This window comes from Balaenoptera musculus, chromosome 1 (assembly GCF_009873245.2).
Source record: "Balaenoptera musculus isolate JJ_BM4_2016_0621 chromosome 1, mBalMus1.pri.v3, whole genome shotgun sequence".
Lineage (NCBI taxonomy): Eukaryota > Metazoa > Chordata > Mammalia > Artiodactyla > Balaenopteridae > Balaenoptera > Balaenoptera musculus.
Genome location: NC_045785.1, coordinates 37,606,269 through 37,627,751, shown reverse-complemented (window position 1 = coordinate 37,627,751; position 21,483 = coordinate 37,606,269). Strand labels below are relative to the sequence as shown.

At 46.1% G+C, this 21,483-nt stretch overlaps 3 protein-coding genes across 4 annotated transcripts in view; 2 read left to right on the top strand and 1 right to left on the bottom strand.

Annotated features, from left to right (window-relative positions):
• The first annotated feature begins 805 nt into the window (after positions 1-805).
• PRDX1 (peroxiredoxin 1) lies at positions 806-15,728 on the top strand. Its single transcript, XM_036854955.1, has 6 exons — positions 806-958; positions 2,929-3,045; positions 5,653-5,806; positions 6,323-6,445; positions 6,765-6,895; positions 11,823-15,728. Exons 2-6 carry the CDS (start codon positions 2,940-2,942, stop codon positions 11,906-11,908), a joined length of 600 nt encoding a protein of 199 aa, XP_036710850.1. The 5' UTR covers positions 806-958; positions 2,929-2,939; the 3' UTR covers positions 11,909-15,728.
• Positions 12,907-17,383, bottom strand: MMACHC (metabolism of cobalamin associated C). Of its 2 annotated transcripts, none has more exons than XM_036854934.1 (4): positions 17,179-17,383; positions 15,192-15,386; positions 14,310-14,462; positions 12,907-13,702 (listed from the first exon to the last, which is right to left on the bottom strand). In XM_036854934.1, the coding sequence occupies exons 1-4, from the start codon at positions 17,257-17,259 to the stop codon at positions 13,289-13,291; spliced, it is 843 nt and encodes a 280-aa protein (XP_036710829.1). In that variant the 5' UTR covers positions 17,260-17,383; the 3' UTR covers positions 12,907-13,288. The 2 variants fall into 2 exon arrangements, with proteins under 2 accessions (XP_036710829.1, XP_036710839.1); XM_036854944.1 differs by having other exon boundaries at positions 14,421-14,462; positions 17,179-17,370.
• A 260-nt stretch (positions 17,384-17,643) lies between these two features.
• The window catches only part of CCDC163 (coiled-coil domain containing 163), a 36,953-nt gene continuing 33,113 nt past the window's right edge, over positions 17,644-21,483 (top strand). The window contains 8 exon segments of the mRNA XM_036854979.1: positions 17,644-17,720; positions 17,925-18,053; positions 18,116-18,140; positions 18,143-18,186; positions 19,195-19,227; positions 19,230-19,287; positions 19,568-19,635; positions 20,722-20,821. Coding sequence (XP_036710874.1) covers positions 17,676-17,720; positions 17,925-18,053; positions 18,116-18,140; positions 18,143-18,186; positions 19,195-19,227; positions 19,230-19,287; positions 19,568-19,635; positions 20,722-20,821 — 502 coding nt within the window. The 5' untranslated portion in view covers positions 17,644-17,675.

The window sequence follows — 21,483 nt, the reverse complement described above, 5'->3', positions numbered from 1 at the left end:
ACACGTTTTCTGTAGGTCAAATAAGAGAGAATGGGTTCCTCATGCTTGAACAAAAGCCTTAAGTCTTAAAACAGCTACACTCTGCTCTGGGTGTTACAATATAGGAGCAAGGAAGAGTTACAGTAGTAACAATGGCTAACATTTCTAGTGTATAATAAGAACTAGGTACTGTGCTAAATAAACTACAGAGATGATTTCAACAAAGAATAGTATTCCCATTTTACAGACGAGAAAAGTAAGGTTAATGGATTAAGACTCTTTTATGAAGGCCACACATAAAATAACAATGAAGAGTTTTAACTCAGGAATACAGAGCCCCAGTTTTTATGACCCACAAATCAAGAGGGGTGAGTGAGTGAGTGACAAAATCAGATTTCAGAAAGATTCCCTCCAGCCGCCGTGGAATGGATGGAATGGGAACTCATGGATAGCAGATAGAGAGCAGCAACCCTGTTAATCAGAACAATAAAAGGGAGGCTCTCTAAGCAATGAGGGTTACTGAGGATCAGCACTAGAGCAGAGGCTGCGGGAATCGGTGTAGGGGGTTAATATTTGAGAAATATTTGAAGAGATAGTTCTTAGGGCTTGGTTAGACGTGGTCTTCCGTGGGCAGCAGCTAGAACCCTTACTCTGGTTCAGGCCTTAAGAGCAAGGCGGAGGCGTTCGGGTTTGGAAGTGATCAAAAGAACGCCTCAAGCCTCGGCGGCGCGGGGGGGGGATTGGTAGTCCGCGAGGCCGCCCCCAGCGAGGGAAAGCGCTGAGTCATACTGGCTGGGCGCGTTGGGTCGGGGCGGTGCTCGGGCCAGATTCCCCCCCACCCCACCCCGTTCCCTCTCCCCCGCTCGCACCCCTGGCTCGCCCTGACTCTCGCGAGAGCCTTACAGGATATAAAGGCTAGCGCCCCGCGCACGCTTTGTGTGTGTGCTTCCTGACTGTCTTTTGTGGCTTGTTAGGAGTGGTGAGTATATGGGCAGCGCGGCCTCCGCGGACCGCAGCGCCCCACGCCCCGGTCGTCGTCTTTTCCTCCTCCTCCTCCTCGGGGCCTGCTCAGCTCAACTGGGGTTCTCTGACGGAGAAGGTGGCCGGGCGAGGTGGCCCTCATGTTGGACCCCCTTGTGGGTGCGGGAACGTGGTTGAAACCCGAGGCTAACGGCGGTTTGAGTATCCTCTTTCCCCGGCAGCCAAAGCAGAGGGCGCTGATTGGCTTGCCGTGGCTTGGTGGTGATGGGGTCTCCTGCGGGTGGGGTGGGGTGGGGGGGCAGGTTCGGGAAGCTTCTAGAGTGGCTCTGCAAACTGATTAGGAACTGAGGATACTTGTCCGTCTGTCGTGTATTAGGGGGAAATGCTGTTCTCGGTCCTGAGCTGTGACTAGCAGTGGAGCTTCAGATATTAAGATTCCGTTCTCCGTCTTTAGTTCTCTATCTGCAGAATGGGGTTTGTGGTGATCCTAAATGCCCTCGGTGAAGACTGCGCACTCTTCTGCTGGTGCTTTCTTAAGTGCTAGGGTGGGGGTGATGATGGGAGTGGCAGGGAGGGTACCTGAAGTGAGTTTTTGGGGAGTGGCTTCCTCCAGGGAAGTTCAAGGGGAGATTTCCTGAAGGGGACACACCGACTGGAAGTCCAGCAGCTTCCCACCCCCCCACCATTGGTTGTGCTTTAGTGGTCATGGGGGCCCCCTGGAAAATCAGGTTTGGACAAGAAAGCCATTTATGTTAGGGTCACATCCTGTGTTTGGTTGCCAAGTTGCTTTGTGCCTTGCTGGTTGGTTTTTTGGTTTGCTGTTAAAGGTGTTAAGCGGTAAAAAGTTTGTGACAATCGATGCTTACAACGTTTCTTTTGGTTGTGGTATTATGAACCAAGAACTGTGGGACTTGAAAAGTTAGTTTCTTGGCACTTTCAAACTGATGACTTACTGGGTTAAATCTTAACTTATTATCTTGGTCTTGACCTGGGTGAATCCAGTGTAACATTACTCTTTGGCAATAAATTGACTCTTGTGCTACTTATTACTGCCCCAGGATCTTGGCCCCGAGGTAAGAAACCCACTTTTGAAAGGACTTCTGGGCCTTAAACACAACACCTAGAATTTTGAAATAGAGCCGATGCCATAAATCTTGGTCTTGCGCCTTGAAAAAGTTGGATTGGCTTTAGGGTATGTGCTGTCTTGGGCAAATCTACCTGGAGAAAGGTCAAAGTGTGCTTACCACATTCTGAAGGCAGATGGAGGTGCAGTCCAGGGAAAGGGCAGCATGGCAGCTTCTGGGAGTCAGGTGCTCAGTGTTTATGGCATTGTGCATTTGGGTCCAGGTTTGAGAGTTTCCATCTCTTTCTCTCTCTGCATGTGTGTAATGAAAGTACAGAAGAAAATGTAATTGTACAAATGATGGTTCAGGAACAGTAAGAGTTTACTCCAATTGATAAAGAAATTTCCATTTTAAAATGAAAACGTAACATTGTAAATCAGCTCTACTCCAATAAAAGGTAAAAAAATAAAAACAAAAATTAACTTCAAATGCACAATACAAAAAAAAAATGAAAACAGCTGAGATTCAGAGATGTGTAATATTTTTGTTTGAAAAGTTGGAAAGCTTGGTTCATGCTTCTTACTATTATAAAAGTTAATGTAGGGACTTCCCCGGTGGTCCAGTGGTTAAGACTCCGCACTCCCAATGCAGGGGGCCTGGGTTTGATCCCTGGTCAGGGAACTAGATCCCGCATACCGCAACTAAAGATCCTGCGTGCCGCAACTAAAGATCCTGCACTCTGCAACGAAGACCCGGCACAGCCAAATAAGTATAAATAAAAGTTATTGTATATTCAGCATCACTGGACACTTTCTACAGCTAAGTCTCTAAGTAGATGAAAGTTGCTGGTTATCTAGAAAGGTAAGGCTTGTTTCTAATTGACTTCCTCTTTTATCTTTTCCAGCTGATCGCAATATGTCTTCAGGAAATGCCAAAATTGGGCACCATGCCCCCCAGTTCAAAGCAACTGCTGTAATGCCGGATGGTCAGTTCAAAGATATCAGCCTATCTGACTACAAAGGTAAGAGTAGTTAGGTTCATTAATATGGAATTATGTTACAGTCTAGGGATGGCTTGTTCATTTTCTGTATCTTTTGTTATATTTGATTGTAAAATGATTTTTATATCTCCTGTGTCTTTAGGGTAAGAGGCTTTGTCTTCCTATTGAAGTGGTGATTATCATCAGTGAACATAGGGTAGATATCCTAAGGCCAAACTGCTTCTGGAGAAAGCGCATGCTTCATTAAGTCTGGACATATATCTTTATTATCTTTCCAGTATTGCTCCTCAATTATATTATTGGAGATATTCTCATTATCGTGTTATAAAAGGCCTTCAACAATTTAAAGTCTCAGACCTCAAGTCTTTGGAGCTGTGAGACTGTATATTCAGTTCAGTTTAAAAAATACGTGTCTTGGGCTTCCCTGGTGGTGCAGTGGTTGAGAATCTGCCTGCCAATGCAGGGGACACGGGTTCGAGCCCTGGTCTGGGAAGATCCCACATGCCGCGGAGCAACTAGGCCCGTGAGCCACAACTACTGAGCCTGCGTGTCTGGAGCCTGTGCTCTGCAACAAGAGAGGCTGCGATAGTGAGAGGCCCGCGCACCGAGAGAAAAGCCCTTGCACAGAAACAAAGACCCAACACAGCCAAAAATAAATAAATAAATAATTAAAAAAAAAAAAGAAATATGTGTGTCATGATTGCTATATTAGGCAAAGGGCTTAGGCACATTCCCTTGACTATTTTGCCCCCAGAGAAAAATTGATGTCACAATTAGAATAACTCTCCTTTCTGCTAAATAGTTTCAAGTAGACACCTAGCAAGTTCTAATGAGGCTCTTTTTACTTTGCAGTCTTGGAGCAGCAGGGTCTTCTGGGACAATTGAAAATACAAATTCCTTAGAATGCAAACCTGAAACTCAGGTGTCCAGTATACCTTTCTTGGTGGTGTAGCAGTCGGTTCCTAGAGTCAGCTTTTGGGTAGAACCTGTGACTAGGTTTCTTAACAAATTACACATATTGGTTGGAATGAGAGCAGTTAAGTGGGGCCCTATGGAGAGAAGCTCTTCCTGGCAAACAAGGTAGGTAGCGCACCATAGGGAGGTGACCGTGGCCCAAGGGCAAAGGCATGAGGTTTAGGAAGAGCTATTCTGTGCCCTCCAGGGCTTGACCTGCTGGAGCTTGTTAGGCAAAGCTCCTGAGGAAGGTTGTTTAGGTGAGTGTGTTTATAGTGATTTTGGCTTTCAAAGTGAATGTCAAAAGGACCTGCTTGTTTTTGACTTTCAAACATTGTTGCTATCTGGAAATAAGTGAATATTTGGAATTGTTCCAAATAGCTCAGCCCATTAGGTATGGTGAGAAGCTGCACTCAGGTTGAAGATCTAGAATACTTCAATTGGTAATCAGAATGAGTTTCATAAAATTGCAACTAGAAATTCTGTTACCTACCAGGAGAATTTTTAGAACTTTTGCCTTATAAATTTTTTCTTTGCTTGTCCTATCAGGCTTGTTTGAAACATGTTTGTGGTTATTCAGGTGATCACTTAAACCTTAGCCATCAGAGACTTCCCTGGTGGTCCAGTGGTTAAGAGTCCCCCTTCCAGTGCAAGGGACGTGGGTTCAATCCCCAGTTGGGGAACTAAGATGCCACATGCTGCGGGCATGCTGCGGGTCAACCTAAGCCCGCGTGCCACAACTACAGAGCCTGCACACTGCAACTAGAGTGAAGCCCGTGCACACTGCAAGGAAGATCCCTCGTGCCGCAAGGAAGCCACAAGGAAGACCCAATGCAGCCTAAATAAATAAATAAATAAACAAATCTTACCCGTCACGTTACTGTGGTTCGTTGTGGAAGAATTGCAGAGGTTCTGACTTTCTCTTGTTGGTCTTATTGCCTTGCATTAGAGAATGCAGCAATTCAGCTCTTTCTGGGCACTGATTATATAAGCATTGGCATTAGACCGTCCAGTAGATAATTGCATCTTTGCTTTTTTTCTTCACTGGAGAACTTGGTGTTTGTGCTGTTTTTAACTATCCAAAGAAGATCAAAATTAGACGGAACAGTGTTTATCTGTAGTTGGCAGCTAACATGAAGGCAGGAAAATAAAGCATGGAAACTGGAACTTTTTCTTGTGGAAGAGGTTCTGACAGTAGCTGTAAGGAGTCTTCTCTGTTGAGCATCTTGGCATTTTAACAAATGGTCTGCCAGCAACTTAAAAAGCCTTCTTTTTTCCATAGGAAAATGTCTTCAGGTTTACATTCTCTATAAAGCAAGGAAGTCTGTTTCTTTTTTTTTTTAATACATTTATTTACTTATTTATGGCTGCGTTGGGTTTTTGTTGCTGTACGCGGGCTTTCTCTAGTTGCAGCGAGTGGGGACTACTCTTTGTTGCAGTGCACGGGCTTCTCATTGCGGTGGCTTCTCTTGTTGCCGAGCACGGGCTCTAGGCGTGCGGGCTTGAGTAGTTGTGGAACATGGGCTTAGTTGCTCTGCGGCATGTGGGATCTTCCCAGATCAGGGCTCAAACCCGTGTCCCCTGCATTGGCAGGTGGATTCTTAACCACTGCACCACCAGGGAAGTCCCAGGAAGTCTGTTTCAAAGGCTAACTTGGGCTTTTTTTTCCCCCAGGAAAATATGTTGTGTTCTTCTTTTACCCTCTTGACTTCACCTTTGTGTGCCCCACGGAGATCATTGCTTTCAGTGATAGGGCAGAAGAATTTAAGAAACTCAACTGCCAAGTGATTGGTGCTTCTGTGGATTCTCACTTCTGTCACCTGGCATGGTAAACATCTTGGTCCATTTGTCATGGAGATTTTTTTTTTAAATTACTACTAGTATTTTTTTTTGGCCGCACTGTGTGGCATGTGGGTCTTAATTCCCCGACCAGGGATGGAACCTGTGCCCCCTGCAGTGGAAGCGCAGAGTCTTAACCACTGTACCACCAGGGAAGTCCAGGCATATGGACTTTTAAATTAAGCAGCAACTGGGACTGGGAGGCTTTGGCAATAGACTTTCTCAAGTATTGATTTCTGGCTCCTCATAGAAGGAGTACAAATGCTCTGACTTCTCTTGTTGTTCTTACTGCCTGGCAGCAAAGGAAAAGCAGCTTGGATTACAGCTGAGTGTACCCTGGTGACCTTAACTGTCCTCAGCCAGTTATTTTACTGCTGGAAAAAGTTTGAAGTTTTTTGGGGAGTTAGATTAGGAATGTTGGACAGGAGAAGGAATAGTTATAGTTAATGCTTTTGCTACACAAGCGTTCGAATGAATGTGATTGTATGTGTGCTTTTTGCTGTAGGATCAACACACCCAAGAAACAAGGAGGACTGGGACCCATGAACATTCCCTTGATATCAGACCCCAAGCACACCATTGCTCAGGACTATGGGGTCTTAAAGGCCGATGAAGGCATCTCATTCAGGTATATACCTGCTGGGGGGCTGACAGTCATCAGGAAAATTATCTGATTGGCTGAGGACCTTTTATTTGAAAGGTAGAGCCCTGATCTGTGGAGACTTCTCATTTCATATTTTTTCCTGTTGTATTGAGAAATAATTGATAGACATCACTGTAAGTTTAAGGTGTATGGCATGATGGTTTCATTTCATTTTTTATGCAGGGCCTAAGGGGAAGGCCAGTGCAAGTGTGGGAGACCAGCCTATTTCCATTTCTTCTCTATTCTAAGAAAGCAATTTCTAAAACTGTACCGTCTCTCTCAAACCTTTAATACTTTTTTCCAGGGGCCTTTTTATTATTGATGATAAAGGTATCCTTAGACAGATCACCATAAATGACCTTCCTGTTGGCCGTTCTGTGGATGAGACACTGAGACTAGTTCAGGCCTTCCAGTTTACTGACAAACATGGGGAAGGTAAGTCAGTCTCCCTGGTGACAGGACAGCAGAGTGGGAAAGATGGTAGGAACAAAGTCTACCAGACAAGAAAAGGGTGATTATGTCTCTTCAGGAAGTTGCCATCTCTGGATTATAGTGGGTTGTGGGGGTGGGGCAATGGAAAAGCCCAGGGAGGAGAATATAAAGGCTTCTTGTTCCAACCGCGTATTCCCAGCTTCTGCCCTGAGCATTTAGTATCACTCACTGCTACAGATTCAACTTATTAAAAGAGTATAGGAGGATCCCATAGGTATGTTAAGGGCAAAACAAAAGGCTGGGAATCACACCTAGACATGAACCATGCCGCTCTTGACAAGTGTTAATCCCTGTAGACCATATTTGTTTCATTGGGGTTTTAAAAAATAAAGGTAGGGACTTCCCTGGCGCTCCAGTGGTTAACACTTCGCCTTCCAGTGCAGGGCATGTGGGTTCGATCCCTGGTCGGGGAGCTAAGATCCCACATGCCTTGTGGCCAAAAAAACCAAAACATAAAACAGAAGGAATGTTGTAACAAATTCAATAAAGACTTAAAAAATAGTCCACATCAAACAAAAAAATCTTTAAAAAGGTAATGTCCAACCAGTTTTGGAAAATGGAAATGAAAATAGGACTAAGATAACTTATCCAAAGACAGTAGGTAGAAACAGTTAATACATTTTTATCTTTTAAAAATCCATTGTGTTGGCGCAGTGTGGTTGTATTTGTAAGACTTATAATCAACAAATACCAAACTATATATATGCTCAATATAAAAATTTTTTTAAGGAAGGAGGGGTTAGGGCTGAAGGGTTTGAGATGAAATACCAAGGTTCTTCGTTAGAAGTTTCAGGATGAAAGATGATGTTTTTGTGAGTCTGAACATGACCGAGTAGATTGAATTTACGGTTTTTATCTAGCATTTGCTAGAGTGCAGGTCTTTCTTACTGCTCTAGCCCCTCTCTCCTTATATATTCTCTCATTGCAGTGTTTTGATAAAGTCCTGAACTACGTGCTCCCAGCCTTTGAGTTTATAAGGCTTTAGCTTTTGACAGCTCCCCACCTCCGCCCAGTGTAGTTGTTGCTTGGAATGAGATAACCTTATCCCAACTGGGTTGAGTTTTAAGAACTTAGCTCCTCAGACTGCTGCAGGTGCTGGGTATGTAGGGGAAGGGGATCTTGAACCCCACCCCCACCCCAGCTTAATATAATTGAGGGTAAGATGGTTGTGATCAAGTGCTACTGATATCAAGTGCACAGGTGGACTTGAACAAATTTCTTGTCTTATTACATCTCATTTTCTTTCTCTAGAAAATAAGTAGTTCCGACTAGCTCTCTAAGGCTCATTTCAGCTCTGATCTTGTGAGTTAAAGGAGGTGGAAGTTAAGAGTCTGGATTAGTGGTGTTTGTTTGGGGGACCCAAAAGTGCTAGCTTGACTAGAGTGGAAGGCTAATAGGTAATGGGAATCAGAAGGCACCATTTGCAGAAGCCTGTGTGGGCTTTACTCTGGATTAAAGGAGCAGACAGCTGCTGAGACTGCCCCCTGGTGGAGAATGAAGTTCAGTACAAAGATGGAAGGAGCTGTGGAGTGGCCAAGTCGGCCCTTTACTGGACTTTGGTAGGACCTTGCATAGACTCTTGAACCCAAGCTTTCATGACTCTGTGAAGCTTGCTTCTTCACACTCTATTGTTCTCTGCTGCTTCCCATCCCATTAGAACAGGCACAGCTTTCTGTGCGCAGCCTTTTATGGCTTATAATATGATAGTTCCTGCTTGAGAGCATGTAAATACCAACCAAGCAGTCTATATGAGGTGCTGTCATGTGTTGTTTATTTGACAAATAACCCTGCATTCCTATTTTTAAAATTGAGATGTAATTGACATATAACATTATATTAGTTTCAGGTGTACAACATAATGACCTTATATTTGTATATCCTATGTTCCTATTTTTACCTAAAATTTTTTTTGATCTTGAATTTTATACTTTTTTGGGGGGGAGGGGTCTTTAAGTGAACTACATTACATTTTAGCAGAGAGAAGGGTGGAACTGACAAATACCACAGAGAAATTTTTTACTGAAAAAATCCTACGTTCCTATTTTTAAGGACAAATAAACCAACATTTAAACACAGCATATATTCATAGTTAATGGTGGAACTGGGATCCAAATTCAAAGCCCTCCTTTTCTTAAGTAATTTAAAATGCTGAAAAAGTTATTGTTTAGAGCCTTCTGTGTTGGCGAGAGTTGTGGTACTTCGGCTGCACTTGAAAGCTGGTAAATGTGGGACTCAGCCAGTTCTTCTGGGCTCCATATTGATTCTGAAAAACCAGCACTGTTGGGTATGAGTGAAACATCCAAGTGTGGATCTTTCTGTCCTGTCATTAATTATTGGTACAGTCTTAAGTGCCAAGAGGCTTTAGTGCCAAGGAGACTAAATTGTCAAGGTCCTTCTTTCTGGTTCATTATTCCTCCTATCTTTGTATCATTTGTATTCCTGGACAGAAGAATCTTTGGTTTCCCTGCTGGCAAACTACGGAGTGGCTCTGGGTCTGGTCTCTGCTTTTATGTTGCTTTTTATTCTTGGAAGCTTGTTTATGCTTAGGACCTGTGTTCTAATCCTTTGGTGCCACTAAAGCTAATGACTGTGTAACAATCAAATGGAGATTTTGTAAAGCAGCTGGGTTTGCCATTTAGTGCTTGTTCCATCCATACCTTGGTCCCAGACTGCTGTTTGCAGTGTCTGACATCTGAGGCTGTGATATCCTTGGACTGAAAGGGGCTTCCCCTCTTTCACCTGAGCAAGTGAGATTTTTGCTGCTCCATTACTGGACTTTGGTGACTACATGCTTCCTAGAAGACTAAACAGCAAATAGAGTGGAAAATCAGAGATTGGTTCCCTTGCCTCACTTTCCTCAGGTTTGCCCAAGGAGCATTGCTAACTCAGGATCGTTGGAAAGGTTGAAAGGTTATGCTTTTCTGCATAAAGTATGCGAAAGATTCAAACTTGGACCTTTTGCTTACCAAGGTATAGCAGACAGTTACTTAGTGAAACAAGCAGGACCTTCTGTGGAGGTCCTGCCCCTTATTTCAGGCATTCTTGTTTGGCAGAGTTAAGGAACACTGAGAAGGCAAACTGCTTGCTGCTTTCAGATCTCTGAAGGGCTGCTAGAGGGAAGAAGCAGCTTAGTGTTAGGGTTTACACAGTCCTAGCTTTGTCATTTTTTAGCTTATATTTTTCTTGGGTATGGGGGCAAGTCACTGAAGTTTTTTTTTAATCAATTTTTATTGTGGTTATATATAATTTACCTTTTTAAGTGCATAATTCAGTGGCATTCATTACATTCAATGTGTTGTACATCTGTCACCACTGTTTCTCTTTTTCATCATCCCAAACAGGCAGTAGTAACCATGAAGCAATAACTTACCATTCCCCTTTCCCTCCAGCCTTTGGTAACTTCTACTTTCTGTGACTATGAATTTGCCTATTCTAGGTATTTCATGTGAGTGAAATCATACAGTATTTATCCATTTGTGTTTGGTTTCTTTCACCTAGCATAATGTTTTCAAGGTTTATCCAGGCTGTAGTATGTATCAGAACATTATTCTTTTTAAAGGCTGAATAATATTCCAACACACACACACACACACACACACACACACACACACACACACAGAGTTTTGTCTATCCATCCGTTAACAGGTTGTTTCCACCTTTTGGCTATTGTGAATAATATTGCTAAAATATTGGTGAACTGGTGTCTGAATCCTTGTTTCCAGTTACTTTGGGGCTATATATAGGAGTAGAATTGCTGGGTCACATGGTAATTCTATGTTTAGATTCTTGAGGAACTGCTAAACTTTTCCACAGCACGTGCACCATTTTACATTCCCACCAGCAATACCAAGGGTTCTTTACATCCTTCCCAACATTTACTTTCCTTTTTTTTTTTTTTTTTTTAAACTATAGCCATCCTAGGGGATGTGAAGTGGTATCTCATTGTAGTTTTGACTAGTGATGGCATATTTTCATGTGTTTATTTGACCATTTGTATATCTTTGGAGATATGTCTTTTTTCAAGTCCTTCGCCCATTTTTGAATTGGGTTGTCTGTTGAGCTGTGGGAGTTCTCGATTTCAATTTTGGCTATTAATCCTTTATCAGATATGATTTATAAATATTTTTTCCCATTCTGTGGGTTGTCTTCACTCGCTTGATAATGTCCTTTAATCTACAAAAGTCCTTAATGTCGATCAAGTCCAATTTACCTTATGTTTTTTACTGTTGTTTGTGTTTTCAGTATCATATCTAAGAATACATTTCCCAATCCAAGGTCATGAAGTTTGACCACCCTGTGTTTTTTTCAGAGTTTATGGTTTTAGCTCTTATATATAGGCTGTTGATCCATTTTCGAGTAAATTTTTTGTGTATGGTATGAATAGATGTCCAATTTCATTGTTTTACATGTGGAAATCCAGCTGTTCCAGCACCATCTGTTGAAGAGCATTTAAGCTTATTTTTCAAAAGGTGCATTTTTGAAGCATACATAAAATTACAGAGAACATATGAGTACCCATTTACCTACTACCTACTGTTAACAAAATAGTAATATTTTGCTGTACATGCTTTAGACAGATTATTTTTAGAACAAAGCATAAAGTTGAAGCTGTTACTTAATTTCTTTAAATTTCAGTTACCCTGTGAACAAATTAGGTATCATAGTAATTAGGTCTGCGGTGAGGATTAAATTACATATTTATAGTTCTGTACTAAAAGACTGAATGATCTCAGACTGCAGGGTAGGCTTCCTGGTGCCTGAATGTTGAAGCTCTTTAGGGCTCAGATTTGGTTTTGAGGCATCCAATTGTCCTTGGGAGGGTGGAGCTCACCACTGATCAGGTTATTAATTAGTACCCTATCTCTTGCAGTGTGCCCAGCTGGCTGGAAGCCTGGCAGTGATACCATCAAGCCTGATGTCCAGAAGAGCAAAGAATATTTCTCTAAGCAGAAGTGAGCACTGGGCCATTTTAGGGCCAGGCTGCAGTAGGTGGCCATGAGAACAAAACCTCTTTTGTACTATTGTCATGCTTAAAACACAAGACCTTACACTCAGCCCAGATGTGCTGTGGGACAGGACAGGCCTTTCCTGCAGGGGTTGGGGAGGCCAGCCTTTCTTCCTCTGGAGGGAATGGCCTGAGCTGTATTATGGGGCAGGCAAACTGACGTGTATAGTAGTAGGGTATCACTTTTGGTCTTTTGTAGTTTTATTAAACTTGAGCTGAGACCTTGTTGATTCTTCATTTTAGGGGGACATTAGCCTTTGAGTGTAAGAGGAATTTACTTTTTGCTTTCCCTCTTTAGGGGAAAATGAGGTGTGAGAGTGCCTCAGAATCAGGAAATTATATTGAGGGGAAATGCAAGTAGATACAGAGAATGGACCTCGAAGCAAGGTGTTTCCTTTCACCATATCTGGAGAAGAGCAAGGCCTACTACAGTACTGGCCAAGGCACTGCAATTTATGCTATAGGCTGGATTGCAGGTTAAGAGCCCAATGAGATTACTGACATTTACTTTTACACTACTGGGAGGGCTGTATGAAAACCTGAAGCTTGGCCTCTTCTGATAAATGCCTGGTACTGGTTCTGTAAAAAGATCAGAGTTAGAGGCTTCAGTACCTTTGGAACTAAAAGGGGGAGGGGGAGACAAACACAGCGCTGGTGTTCATAGGGTAGGCTTTCTGTGTCAAAAGCACAGTGCTGAGCATCTCTTGGCTTCCCTGGGTTTCTATCCTTGATTTAAGGGTAGTTCTTATCCTCATATCATTGTCCTGAGGGAGGGTTGTCAGTGGGGCAAAGGTGGATTCCTCCTGGGCTCTTGAGGCTAGGGCAGATTCAGGACTGAGAATCCTTCTGCATATCATGTGGTGCCCTTCTAGACACCTTCCAGACACGGCTACCCCAGCCTACCTACCCCCTCCAGTATTCAGACAAGCAAGAACTATGAGCAGCAGTATAGGATTCCTGGGGCCTTTAATAATAGCTTATTATATGCCAGGCACTATTTCGTATTTATTCAGTCTCCATAATAACTCTCTGAGGCAGGTACCGTTATTTAGGGGATAGTTGCTTCTTAAGCCCTGTAACAAGTAGCATCTTGAAGCACTGCAGAGAAATGGTAACAGGTAATAATCCCATATTCCAAGGCAGGTGGCAAGTCTGGATCTGCTTTGGTCTTTTGACCAAACTTCTTTAAGCCTTGTTATCTTCATTTAAGATCTCTACTATAATTCTTTATCAAAAATGATCATCTTGTACCCAGTAAAATCTTATCTAGCCAAATAAGTCCCAGCAGGTGCCACTGTCATAAATGAGGATCCCACAGGGGAGGGAGGGTATCAAGGGCCAGGGGATGCAGGTGGTGAGACCCTGGGGCTTAGCCAGCCTCTGCTGGGATTCTGAGGCTTCCTGGGTATGAATGTGGTAAAGTGAAGCTCTTGGGATGTAGAGCTAGGCTCCTCTGAGGTCTGGGCCAAGCCCAATAAGGCCAAGCGTTGGGCAGGCGGAGTGGAAAAGTAGGCCTTCTGCTCTTCTGAGTAGCGCTCCTGAGGTGGCACAGCATCCCGGTAAGTCCAGTCACGCCAATGGAAGTTGAAGCGTTCAAGCAGGGTGATCCGGTCAGCTCTTGCAGGTACACAGTCGAGGGGCTTGGTGGGTGGCAGATCCGGCACCTCTATTCCTCGCAGCAGCACTGCCCCTCGGATGGCAAACCAGCCCCCAAATCTGGGATGTATGCACACACCTGATATGTGCTGGGGAGCGGGTAAAAAAAAAAAGTCATGGAGGTTGTCTTGGCACCAAATCCAGCTACCAGCAATGCAAGCTAGGTTTGTTCACTTACTCATTCTCATTTCTCATTCTGAGCCCACATGTGAGCCTCTGTCAGTCTTTGACTGGACTCCTCTATTCCCTCTCCTGGACAACTTTTTTCATGAAGTCACTGACCACAAGGAAAGGTTCCTTAAGCTGAACTTTAGCTTCCCAGTCTCACCACTGGTCTAATCACAGCTCTGCCCCCTCCATTCTGTCACAAAGACTGAGCAAACAGACTAGTTCTCTGACGTCATGTGTCCCTAGGAACCAGACACCTGACCATGGTGCACCTTTGTCCTGCATTGTACCCGTCAATTCCTTTACCCAGGGGAGGTGGAAGAATGACACCTGCAATGTTTTTTTTTTTCTTTTGGCTGTGCCTCGTGGTTTGCAGGATTCTCAGTTCCCCAACCAGGTAATGAACCCGGGCCACAGCAGTGAAACCCCGGAATCCTAAACACTAGGCCACCAGGGAACTCCTAGGACTTTAAATCTTGAGGGATTTTCCTTTTCTTTCTCAGCCCCTATTCATATTTGCCCTCTGACCTGGGTTCCCCAGGGGTCAGACTCCACATCCTGTCGTTGGTAGTAATAAGCTGCCCCTGCCACATGGGCTGCTGTCTGGGCCAGAATCTTGGGGCGCCGGTTCGGGTGTACCTCATAGTCAGCGATGACTTCTACTTGCATCTCTGGGAGGCTCTGTGATAGAGAACAAGATGCAAGCTTTTAGCACAAGAGGAATCATGACCATGTCCAACAGAGCCTTAAGTTGTGTCAACACGGCCTTGTCCTCAGAAGTCATGTTTAAAGGGGAAACATGACCTTAAACTTGGAATGGGGTTGTGGGCTCCAGCATAAAGAAAACGATATTGTGTCTAGGAGGGCCCATGTTTGAAGGGAAATACACAAAGTCTTGTTCAGAAACCTTTATGAGGGGTGACTTGGCTCTGCCCTCCAAAGGCCCAATGTGGAGGAAGATATGGCCCAGCTTTGGGGAGACCCAGTGTATGTGTACGTGTGTATATACATGTAAAGTGTGTAGTGGGGGAGTATTCTGTCCTCAAGACCCCAAAGACAGCATAAAGCTTTCAGGTCTAGGGCAAAGACAGGTGAGAGATGCGTGGGGAATGTTGGGCTTATTCCCATTTCACTTGGAGGCCAAGGGAAATCTGATCATATAGTTGTCCATCAGTGAAGGGTGAGTGAGACTGATTTCAGACCTGGGGGGTTGCTAGAGGAGGTGGCCAAGCCTGGGGTGAGAAGGCAGAATAGGGAGAGATCACATTGTCAAGGCTGGCTTTAGGATACCCTTCTGCCCGGGAAGTGGCTCCTAGCCCTAGGCAGGTCTAGATCCTGCACTAAGCTTCGAGGAGCTGGAAGCAGATGCAGGTTTTGAAGCTGGGGAAGGCTACAGCCAGCCTTGCTCACCTCTCTAACACGGCCCAGGTGGTAGGCCACACACTGGTCCACAGGGTCAGTCAGTGGTTGGAGGTGGCAGCTCTGCAGGAAGGGCTTGAGGGCCCGGTCAAACATGGCAGGTGTGCTGAGTACCAGGAAGGCCAGGGTAGGTCCTGGCAGGGGCAGGTGGAAGGCTGGAGGCAGGAGTGCATTGTACCATGCCACCTGGAACAGAGAAAATTCAGGCCACACAAGAGGGCCAACTTAGGCCTTAGCCAGGCCCATACCTTAGCTTCGCATTCAAGGCTTCATGCATCTTGCCCAGCCTCCATCTTAACCAATGAAATTCTACTGATGTATGATGTGTGTTTATGGGGACGCATCTGAATCTGACAGGGAGTTACAATAGAGACAAAGAATTCATAAACAACTAAGAACAAAAAAAAAATTGATTATATTGTGATTAGTGCAATAACAGGGCCAGTGAAGGCCCTCTGAAATTAGAAAAGGCTTTTTGGAAGCTGAGTCTTGAAGGCTAGGAAGGAAACTTACAGGCTGACATGGAGAGGGAGAATCTGGTGTGTGTTTTAAATAGGTCCCAGCATAAACAAAGAGGTAAAAAGTGCAAGGCATAGTTGGAGAATAGCAAATTGTCTAGTTTGACAGAAGTGAAGCATCTGTAGAGGGGAGCAGAGGGAGAGACGGCTGGAGAGATCAGTAGGAGTAAGACTGTGGCTGGCCTTGAATACTACCAATTTGAGGAATATGGGTCTAATTTGGTGACAATGAGGGGCTAGCCATTGAAGATTGAAGGAGTAAACTGACATGATCAGTTTTAGATCAGTCTAGCTGCAGTGTGGAGGATGGAATGGAGGCAAAGTGACAGCAAGGAGGTTACTGCAGAAATTCAAATGAGAAATAGTGGCCTGGACCAAGAGCATAGATGGGTTGAATGGAAGGGAATGGATCTGGGATAGTTAGGAGACAGATTGCTAAAGGTCTCAGTGGCTGATTGTATGTGGAGCTAGGGAGGTGAGAGAAGGAGGAGCTTAGGATGATTGGCAGGGCTGTATATGGCACTGTTCAATACCATAGCTCCCCCTATCCAGGCCTACCTGATTGCACCAGCTACGCATCCCCACTCTCCCCCATACCTGCCATCCACCACTACTACTTCAACATCTTTACTCAAGCTCTTCCTGATATTTGGGATGTACATAACCTTCCAATCTCTCTTTTCATATATAGTTCAACTCCATTTTTTCCAGGGAAGCCTCTCTGAGGCTAGATCCAACCTACCTCTTCCTCTATAATCCTTTCCCAGCACTGCTGTGTGCCACTCAGTGGAAGGGGTGGACGTGGGCTGCCTCTTAAGCATCAAGCAAAAGGCTCAAGCTGAGTTGATTTAGCTTTGTTTCCAAGCACAGGGCTCAGTGCAGGGGGCACTGGATATGGGGAAATGGACCTATGTGAACAAGGGTAGGTGGTGATGCCAGACTTCTGTGTCAGGCAAGTGTATACCTTCTATACCCAGCCCAGCACTGGTGATTGGCAACATCATGAATGTAACCTTTTATTGGTAGATGGAACAACCCAGCCAATTGTTTGGTTGTTCAACACCATGAATGCCCTTCGCTAATCAGATGACCTAAATTCTAGCCATGCAAACATTCCAGACCTTGCCCTCCTCCCAACTCCTTCGGGAAGCTTCCAAAATGACTCTGGCCCCACAGTACCTTTCTTCCTGTAAATTACGTAGGTGACAAAGCCACAGGGTTACTGGATCATATGGTGTCTCCTATTCATCAATCCGGCATTGTATGAGGGTAAAAGGACAAACCTGCAACAGTTCTCTACCCGTTTAACCCAAGCGCCCGTTGAGACCCTGTCCCGATACGTCAAACGAACACGGGGCCAGAAGAGCTCGAGAAAGTTCAGAGGACTCCCGGGCCTCACGCCGGTGGCACCGAAGCCAACCATACACTTCGCCCTAGCACCACAGTAGGGATAAACCAACCTGGAAGGGGTAAACCTCGAAGCCAAAAGGGCACAACGTGTCCTCAATCTTCTGCTTCAGCTCTGCGACTTGCGGCTCCATAGCGCACGCTACACGCTGAGCCTGCTGGGGAATGGAGTCTCAAGGTAACTCGGGACGTTAAGCTTTGAGGCAGCTTGGACTCCATTTCCCAAGAACTACTGGGATCGGCAGGGGGACTTCGTTGGCTCTGCGCGATGCATCCTGGGACACGTAGTTCATTCGGTCCTTAGAGACAGCCACTATAGAAGCAGAAAGATTCGGTTTCCCGGCAAGCTTCACGGTGGTGGGTAGAGAGACTGCGCGTGTTGTTTCCAGGGAAACGTAGTTCGGTAGCCTGCATCGCCAGCTGTCTCCAGCAGGGGTGAACTCAGTTTCCCAAGTGGCGCTGCGGAGGCCAGTGCGAAGTCGGGCTTTCCCGGCCTACCGTAAGGTTTGAACCGGGCGGCGGCAGTAGTCGCTGGCACAGGTTCGGTGTGATGGCGCAAGTGTCGTGCGTCTGGAAAGGTCTCGACCAAGATTCGGTACCTTTTAACTCCCACCTGATATCTGCATATCAGGGCCTCCCGCTTTTCCTCCAGTTCCCCAAGGACGCTGCTCCCCTGACTAGTCCCAGAGGCGCAGTTTTGGTCTGATACTGCATCCTTACCTTTAGTATTGCATCCCCCACTCACCTCTTTAGATCTGACGTTGTGGTCTTTCCTGGGCTGTGCCTTGGGTGTCCACAGTTGGGAGAACAAGGGACAAGATGCCAGGGAGCCAGACCCCTGCCGCAGGCTATGAGTAGGAGCCTGAGCTGGTCTGAGCAGCTCGACGCGCTTCTCAACGCTACTGACGGAAATGTGGCCAGGATTAAGGTGAGGGGGCGCCTGAGTCCCCCGCTCTCTGGTTTAGGGGATGTGGGTTAAGGGACTGCAAGACAGAACTCATTGGCCTGTGCATTTGTTCTTTTGTAGCAAAGGCTGTATCCCCTTGGAGTCTCCACCGCGGGTATTGTCCCTTTTTCTACCTATCCCTCAGCCTTTTCTCTTTCCAGAATCTGCCTTTTTCCAGTGCCTATGCCGTCCACTATTCCTTCCAAATTCCAGCTTTTTCTTTTCCTGAACAAACATTTTGCCCCCCCCCCCCCCCCCCCCCCCAATAGGCTCTGCACTTGTCCCTTCCTTATTCCCTCAGCAGGAGACCTGACTGGGACCTGGATTTCCCCTCATTACTTGCCTCCCCAGTCCGGAGTCCAAGCTCAACAGCCTTGGGCTCTAGAGACTCCCATTGTCCCAGAGAGACTAAGTTGGGCTGAGGCCCGTAGTGCATCTTCTCTCTGGGATGAAGTTACTATTCTTCGATCCCAGCTTCGATCCCAGGCTCAGGTGAGGCATGGAATCCTAGGTGAGTATGTTTGGGGTTTGCGTGAGATGAGGATACCAGGGGTTGGGGGAGCCCCTTACACAATAGCTCATGTGGTTTTTCTGCCTGGGTAGGTGACTGAGGCACTAAGGCAGGCTGTGCAGGGCCTGCTGGAAGAGCGAGAGCAGCAGAAGTACCAGATCTCTGCGCTAGAAGGTATCTGATCAGTTCTTTTCTTCATATACACAGCCTCATATGTGTGAACACATTTTGTTGCACTCCTGTTGTGTGTGTGCTTGTGTCTTGATTTGTAAGTGGAGTCTCTAGGCTCATGTGTGAAGTTCTTAGAGGGGCTGATCCCCAACTTGTCCCACTACAGCATCACTAAGATTGCTGCAGGGGGGCCCAGAGCAAAGGGTCCTTCTCCTGGAGCAACGCCTGGAGGGGCTGAGAAGGGAACTGCAGGGTCTTCGAAGCCAGGTACAGCAACAGGCCCGAGCCCAAATACAAACAGGACCACAAAAGTGCAGTGCTACCAGTGGCCTTCACCAAGAGCTGCAGAATGAGTAAGTGATGGGCAAAACCTCGCCTTCTTCAGGCCTCTGAACTCCTGGTACTCTGGTAGCCTCCTCTGGGCTTGTTAATTGGCTTTAGAATGACACTGCTGTCATCCCTGCAGTCCGCAACTGCTGTGGGAGGAGTCAGAGATTCTTCGGGAGGAACTGAAGTTGCTGCGGGACCAGCTGAGTGAGTAAAAGATTGGGGGTGGGTATGAAGTCACCTGTTCCCTTTTCTGGAAAGCCTTCTTGCTTTCCTAATAAATGACCCTAGCTCCGACTGCTTGAGCTTCCTAGAAATCTGGCCAAATATTTTGTCTTACCTCTCATGGTGTGAGTCTAGTCTCCCCAGTCAGCTTGGAAACTTCTCAACAGCTGGACCAGAATGCTTCTGTCCTAGTTTTCAGTGCCAGAGAAGGGGAAGGAAGGAAGTTGGAGAACATCCCCCTTTCATTTTCTCTTATCCGCAGGCCAGCACCAGGAGCTGCTGCTGAAACAGATGACTGAGGGGCGGCAAGCTCAGGCCCACAGCTGGAAGGTAGGACCAGGATCGGACCTATCTGTTCACATCTCCCTTTAGAGGCCCCTTCCTTTCTATGTCTATCCTGTTTTGCAGGCGGGCCAGGATACCCTCTCCTATCCCTATCTCTTTCCTTCTCTTCCCTGTGCTGACTCCACCTGCCTCCAAAGCTCTTCTTCCCAAGCCCTCTGCTCCAGGCCATGAGAAACTATCTTTGTCCACATGAGGGTTCCAAGTGTGCTGAAGAGGCTAATTGTGGGGAGGGGGAGCTGCTCCTGGAGAGGGAGAGGTTTGGTCCTACCTGGGCCCATGGTCTGGCAGATGTTGGATCAGCTGGAAAGTGGCCAGGAGGGCAAAAGTCACACCCTGGAGGCTGCCAGGACAGGTCCAGGATGCCCGGTGGGAGCACGACCTCCTCAGGTCAGGGAGTATGGGTGCTTGTGGTAGTGGAAGGGATTTGTCTCACAGAGACCAGGCACTAGGGACCAAAGTTCAGCTATCTTAGATTTGAAATGGGCTGGTAGGGGTGGTATGGTAGGGGTTGCAGCCCATACGGGCAGTACTGGGCATTCTTTACTTGACACAGAGTCACCGAGGTATTTCTATATATTTGGAGGATAAAGGGGGAGGGGACTGGAGTCCTAGCCTCAGGAAGGAGGACAGTTCTGTGCTGGGAGGGCCCCCTTGACCCACCATCACCATCTCTGCCTCTGATTCTTTCCCCTTTGCAGGACTTCCGTTCACGTCCTCCAGTCTAAGCTGCCCCTGGCTGCCACCTTCGCCATGTCTCTTTCTTCATCTGGCTCTGAAGTCAGTCTTCCAGACAGTAACAGTAGTTGGGAACTTTTAAGGTAGCTAGGTGGGGGTAAGGCATGGATCTGGGGGAAGCTGAATCTGAATGGTGCCTGGATGCCAGCTGCCTAATTGTTTGACATTGGGTAGAATGGAGTCTCTGCCTCTTTCTTTGTGAATCCATCAACCTCTGTTGCTCCTTATCCCAAGTCAGGCCTTTATGTCCCTCCCCATCAGGGCCCACAGCCTAGGTCTGTATGTATCACAGTGCTTGCTGATGATTTGTTCTCTCTTCCCTTTCTTTCCTCTTAGATCTCCAGAGGCATACCCTTTCTAACCTGGAGCCCAGCAGCTTTCAGCTCCAGGCCCAGAGCCCTATACTTTAAGGGCCCCAAGATGCTCCTGAGTGACTGTAAGGACTTGTAAGGGCAGTAGAATGATGTCTTCTTTGCTCACCTTCCCCTCCAAGGTCCTGTTTCTGGTTCCCCTTCCCCTCCCCTCTTGATCTAGCTGGTGTTTGCCCTCCCTACTGAGGCTTTTCACTGCCTGTCCATCCTTACCCACAAGCAATAAAATGGTTTAATTCTCCATGATGTGTTTTCTGTGAATCAGCACCCACATGGGATAGACTCAGCTGTACCTTTCCTTCTTCCTGTGACTTGACTGCTTCCTGCCACCTCTCTCTCTGAAATCCAAGTTCATAGACATTTATAACTGTATCTTCTGAGTGCAAGCCCTGTGCTCAGTGGACGTTGGAAGGAAGAGCTCCCATTCTGGTGGGTAGAATCAGGTAGGACAATGCTCTGGGGCAGTACTGCTATGGGGATGCAGAGGAGGGCAAGATACTCTGGTGGGCCCCTGACCTGGCAAATAGAAGGGTTCCTCCTTTTTTTTTCAGCTTCTGCCTCTTGAGGCTCACTCTAGCCCATCCATATTTCTTCATCCTCAGCAGTCCAGGCTGCATTTCTGCAGCAGTCTCCTCCTTAGTCTCTCTTCTTTCAGTCTCTATCTCTAGTCCAATGGCGTTCAGGGCTTTTTAACTGTGACCTCCAGTAAGAAATACAGTTTACACTG